This window comes from Fukomys damarensis, unplaced genomic scaffold (assembly GCF_012274545.1).
Source record: "Fukomys damarensis isolate Sample0158 unplaced genomic scaffold, DMR_v1.0_HiC HiC_scaffold_23, whole genome shotgun sequence".
Classification (NCBI taxonomy): domain Eukaryota; kingdom Metazoa; phylum Chordata; class Mammalia; order Rodentia; family Bathyergidae; genus Fukomys; species Fukomys damarensis.
This window is the reverse complement of record NW_022900935.1, coordinates 11,818,640-11,824,318: the sequence shown is the minus strand read 5'-3', so window position 1 is coordinate 11,824,318 and position 5,679 is coordinate 11,818,640. Positions and strand designations below refer to the sequence as shown.

At 34.4% G+C, this 5,679-nt stretch overlaps 1 protein-coding gene across 17 annotated transcripts in view; it reads right to left on the bottom strand.

The window, feature by feature from the left end:
- Eif4g3 (eukaryotic translation initiation factor 4 gamma 3) overlaps window positions 1–5,679 on the bottom strand; it is a 304,279-nt gene that overhangs the window by 82,737 nt on the left and 215,863 nt on the right. For all 17 annotated transcript variants that reach the window (XM_033767671.1, XM_010626033.2, XM_010626034.2 and 14 more), the window contains one exon: window positions 2,680–2,768. In XM_033767671.1, the coding sequence (XP_033623562.1) occupies window positions 2,680–2,768 (89 nt within the window). The remainder of the gene's footprint in view (window positions 1–2,679; window positions 2,769–5,679) is intronic.

Below are 5,679 nucleotides of genomic sequence, written 5' to 3'. Positions count from 1 at the left end.
GGGGGGTGTGAAGGGAGGGCAGAGGTAAGGGGAAAAAATGAGAATCAAGACTTGTCATGTAGAGGTACAAGATCCCAACAATGAATGTAACTGTACTGTATCCCTAAAATGTACCAATAAACTCAATTAAAGCTGAAAAAAAAAAAAAAAAGAATCTTGTCACTGGGCTGGGGATTTGGCTCAGTGGCACTGTGCCAGCTTCATAAGCACAAGGTCCTGAGTTGGATCTCCAGTACCAAAAATAAACAAACAAACAAACAGAATCTTGTCACAAGAACACAGAATCCAGTCTAGGGCACAGTATAATTGGGAATATTTGGAAGGAAATATAAAAATTAAATGTACATGATGATTATTTTTCTTTCAGAGGATGAAATCATATTGAACCAGTCTGAAAGCATCATAACAGTTCCTAAATTGTTTATTCAGAAAACCAGATTGGAGACAAAGAGCACTTCATTGACTGTATGACCAAGGTAAAACTTCTATAAGAAAATGTTAAAAAAGAAGTTACACCGTCAGCATTTGGGGGGTGGTACCAGGGATTGAACTCAGGTCCTTGCACTTGCGAGGCTGTTGGCAGAACCACTGAGCTAAATACCCGGCCCTCTGCCTGCATATTTTAATACAGTATGTTTTTTAAGCACCCAAAAATTGAATGAAATGAAGGACTGAAGACTGATAAAATGTCATAAAATTTTTAAATAAATTAGCAATTTCATTTAATTAATTTATTTGTGGTGCTAAGAGGCAGCCACCTATTTAAAAACGAATCATCCTTTTACTACTCTTCTAGGCTACAATTTATAGAATGTGCCTAAAACAATTTTTGGGGGGGGTACTGGGGATCAAACTCAATTTCTTGTGCTTGCAAGGCAGGCAGTGGAACCACTGAACTAAATCCCTGGCCCATAAAAAAATCATTTTTAAAGACTGAGAAAATAATGCAAGAATAAGAAGGTTTGATCAATGGAAATGAGAACAAAAGCACCTGATATTTACTGAACTACTTGATCAAGTGCTGTTATTTTAGGAAAGGCAAGGGCTTGGATTTCTGAAAAGTCTGTAAGCCAATTACCACTTTTAAAATTTTACTTTTAAACAATAAGGTTTTAGAAAATAATTGTCTGTTTCAAAATCAGTGAACATGGTTTTATTTGAAGCAACAGCAGGTTTTAGCAAACTATAGCCCAGGGGTCAATTCTGGCTCACCAGTTTTTTTTGTTTTGTTTTGTTTTTTGGTACCAGGGATTGAACTTGGGACCTTACTCACCACTTGTTTCTGAAGGATGCAAGGTAAGAATTGTTTTGATATTTTTTGTGACTGGAAAAATTGGGAAATATATTTCATGCTATATGAATTCAAATGTCAGTGGTCATCCATAAAGCTTTATTAGAATATACCCACACTTTTTTGTTTATACACTGTCTACTGTGACAGGAGTCACACAGTCCATAGGCCTAAAATATTTACTACCTAGATCATCGTGGAAAATTTTGTTGACCTTCAAACTAAAGAACAGGATAAATACCTGAAGGCATAGGAATAGTGACTGATCCATTTAATATTCAATAACTGTAGAAATCTAGCCTTATGGCAAAGAAACTTGAAACAGAAGAAAATGAATAAAAAACCAGCTGAACCTCAAGGGAAATCAGTTTATGGAGCTTACAGCCATACCAGAAATGCATGTGAATCTCCTACCTCTAGAAGGTATTTTATTCTCTGTACGAGCATCATTTTCTCATCCAGATGCAAGAAGAGTACAGCAACTATTTACAACTTTGTTAGTACCAATTCTTACCCTATGATAACCACAATGAGTTTAAACCTGTTCAACATTTTAGTGGTTCTTGACTGTGACACCAACAGAGCATCATGTAAAAGCAATGATAGGTCAGAGAAGAAATAAAGGGGTGCTGTCAGCTATGTGAAGAAGATAAAAAGTTTAATTAGCCAGAAAAAAAAAGTCTTATAAAAGCTGGATGTGGAGGCACATGCCCATAATCCCAGCACTCGGGAGACTGTGGCAGGAGGATCACATGTTCAAGACCAGCCCAGCCTGGGCAACTTAGCAAGGCCCTGTCTTTAGTCCTCATTACTGAGGAAGGGAGTAACTAAAAAATTGCTAGAGCAATCCTTAGAACTAAATTTGTTTTTGTTTCTTCATCATATCATCTCTTGGACTTGGTGTATTTTAACATACTGTAAAAGCTAGTGAAGCTTATTTTATGGTAGACAAACCCCACAAAGAATAGTTATGTTAGTAGAATAAAAGGAAAAGATAACAGATTCACAATAAATTTCCCTATATTACACTAGGTGTTTCTATCATGACTGCTAATGGTTAAAGACAAAACAAAGCCATTTTTGTTTAACAGAGGAGTCCATAAGGATAATACAAAGAAATCTCCAATCACAGTAGGGAAGATAACTAGAAGTTGGTCATTTAGAATAAGTATTTTCAAGGGAAGACATGAATTCAATGAAATTAATAATGTTATTAAAATTTTAAATTTAAATCCTACTGTATATGAACTTTAAAAATTAGTCTCTGGTTGATGTATCAAGTTTTGCTTAGAAAATGGCATCTCAAGAAAGAAGTACAATTTCTCACCTGTCTTATGAAATGACACCACTGATATGAAGATGAACTAAAGAGTTTTACTGTTCCTTACCTCCGATCCTTCCTCTAATACCTCTTCAGTGGTTCGGGTCCAATCTTTTGGTTTCTTCCATGTCTTTGGTACAGTTGTAACTGTTTGAGCTGAAAACAAGATTAGGCCCATTATTCATCATTAGCCAAAGTCATGCCAAGAATGATACCTGTACTCAAATTTAACACTGAGGACTCGCCCTATACCAAGGAGATAGTTGAATAATCAAGTGAACAATGGTGTAGTTGTAGCTGAGAGACTGTGATTACAAATATCTCAGGCACAAACTCATAGTTTTCCAAGCAGTGGCCTAGGCACACTTAAGTATAACTTGAGCATCCCTAAAACAAAAATTAAAATTTGGATTATTTTAGATTTTCAATTTAGGAATGCTCAACACTCAATATATGTAAATATTTCCAAGGTGCCAAATCTCTGAAATCTAAAACACTCTGGTCCAAGCATTTCAGGTAAAGGGTACTCAACCTGAATGTATTACATATTTACATATGAAAAATGCCTTGTGATGAATTCTAAACTCAGGTCTTTTTCTATTTAATGAATTTTGTGATCTCAAGTGTAAGTTATACTTCTCAGGCCCCTGCATAATTTAACCATAAAGCAAAAGAATGAGAATAGATTGCTAAGGATTATTTAAGCTATAAAAAACATTTTGTCCAGGATTCATTTATTTAAACTTTCTATATGACAAAAAGACACTTTGATTAAGGTTTCATTAGAGATAGGGGGCAATTCTACAACATTCATTTTCCATGTCTCATCAATACTACTGGTCTAACTTTTCATACAGCTGGAGTGAAAAATTAAGAAAATAGCTATTTTTTACTGGATTAGTCTATTGTATCAGAAATTCTAAACGGAAAATAGAGTTAACAAAGGCCTTTCCATTTCTCTGCTTTTTATTAAGAGTGCTAGAGACTGAATCCAGAGACTTAAAAAAAGAGGAAAGCAAAGCAAGTGCTGTACTGTACTGAGCTAAAATCCTATTCCTTAAAGGACTTTCAAAAATTCATCTGGCTGACAAATTCTACAGTATGATTTAACATACAGACATAAAATCTAACTAAATTAACCATCAGATAGCAAACAGAAAATATTAAAAAGACCCAATAGGGGATAACTTATGCATCAAAAGACAAGATGAAGTTGTAGAAGTGGGGAGAAAAGCCCAAAAATAGCCACTTAGAAATAGTACCAAAAGAGAACAAGCAGGAACCTCAAGGGTACAGTCTAATCTGATTCCCTACAAAAATGCAAGATTATTCAGAGATTCTGGGATAGCCTCAAACCTCTTTTTTTGGTAGAAGAACGGAATGTGAAGACACAAACTAAGGAAAGAGATATTAAATAATTTTCAAAATTATGACATAATAAAAATACTCTGTAAATCTTTGACAACATACCTTAAACCAAATTTTTTTATCTTTTTCCTCAGGGACCATAATAAGCACATATCATTAGATCAGCTGTTATCCTTTTCTTTGTGGCCTGCTCAAGGTAACCATTTTCTCAAACTATAGGAACTGGGGGTGGGTTTCAATTAATTATTGTCTCATAGCCTTCTATCAAATATGTATATTTTGTAGTTGTCTATTTTTTTTTGTGTGTGGATCTTATAATTTGATATAACCAGTCTGTTATAAAAGCACCCTCTAAACATGCTTTTGATTTTTAAATCTACTTCCATACTTTTAAGAGTTATGGAGTTTAGAGCCAGGGATTTGGCTCAGTGACAACACCACACCTGCCTCACAAACATAGGGTCCTGAGTTCAATCCCCCGTACAAAAAAAAAAAAAAAAAAAAAAAAAAGGAGTTATGGAGTTTGGAGAGCTGTTCATTTTATTTCAAATACTGTATTATTTCGCATATGAATTCAGTTTCAAATTCCATTCATGGAAGAGGGTAATATCATTTTTTGGAAGATTCCTTAACATCAAATATCAAATATAAACTCAGAAGTAGTTTTCTCTATACAATAAAAACCAAAAGAAGATGTAGATAAGTTTATCTTTCCACGAATATATTTACTATATTTAACCCAAAATACCAAACAAAGTATTTCTTCTATGAATAATATCACACATTTAAATTTTTAAAAATTGCTTACCTGGTAGGAACTATTTATTTACCTTATTCAAATGGCTAAAGTCTTGATTTAAAAGGCTTTAAAGTAGAAATCCAAAAAAGGAGGTGGACAGGAAAAGAGTATAGGGCCCTTTAAGAGATACACAGTCCTTTTGAGATTGGACACTGATGCCTAGTAAAACTGCTATATAGCCCCTTTGTTATCATTCCTGACAGGAAGTGCAGCAAAATTTGGGTGTGTTGGGTGAAAAGAAAGCAGAGATACAGACTGATTTATAACACAATACCAAATTAGCTAAAATATAGGGATTAAATTTAAGATATGGTCACAGATTTGTTCTTTTCTTTCTTTTTTTTTGGTACCAGGGATCAAATTTGGGACCCTGCACTTGAGAGGCAGGTGGCAGAACCACTGAGCTAAATCCCCGGCCCTGTTCGTTTCTTTCTAATCCACTGCACAGCTTGGGCACTAAATTTTATTGAATAAATAAATGATACAGTTCTATGTGATAAAGGTTTGCAGAGGAATGAACACCAAACTTCAGTGAAACAAGTTGGCAAGCACACTACTTCTGAGCTCCAAAAGAGGTTTTACTGACATTATCAAGGAAAAGATATAAATTGTTTTAACCCTATTTTGCACTAAAGCATCCCAGGACAAGTGACAATCTCTGCACGGGAATCAGAATTACATGAACTTTTAAAAAGATGCTTAAAGAAGCCTCCATAAATATTTAACATATTTAATTTCTATTACTTTGAAAAATAAGTAAATTGTAACAATAACAATAGACACCGATTCAAAGATTTTTGCAAACGTTTACATTAGTGGGGGAAAAGCATTTGTTTTTCGTCAGAACTCTTTTTTTTTTTTTTTTTGTACCAGGGATCAAACCTGGGAATTCGCTTGACG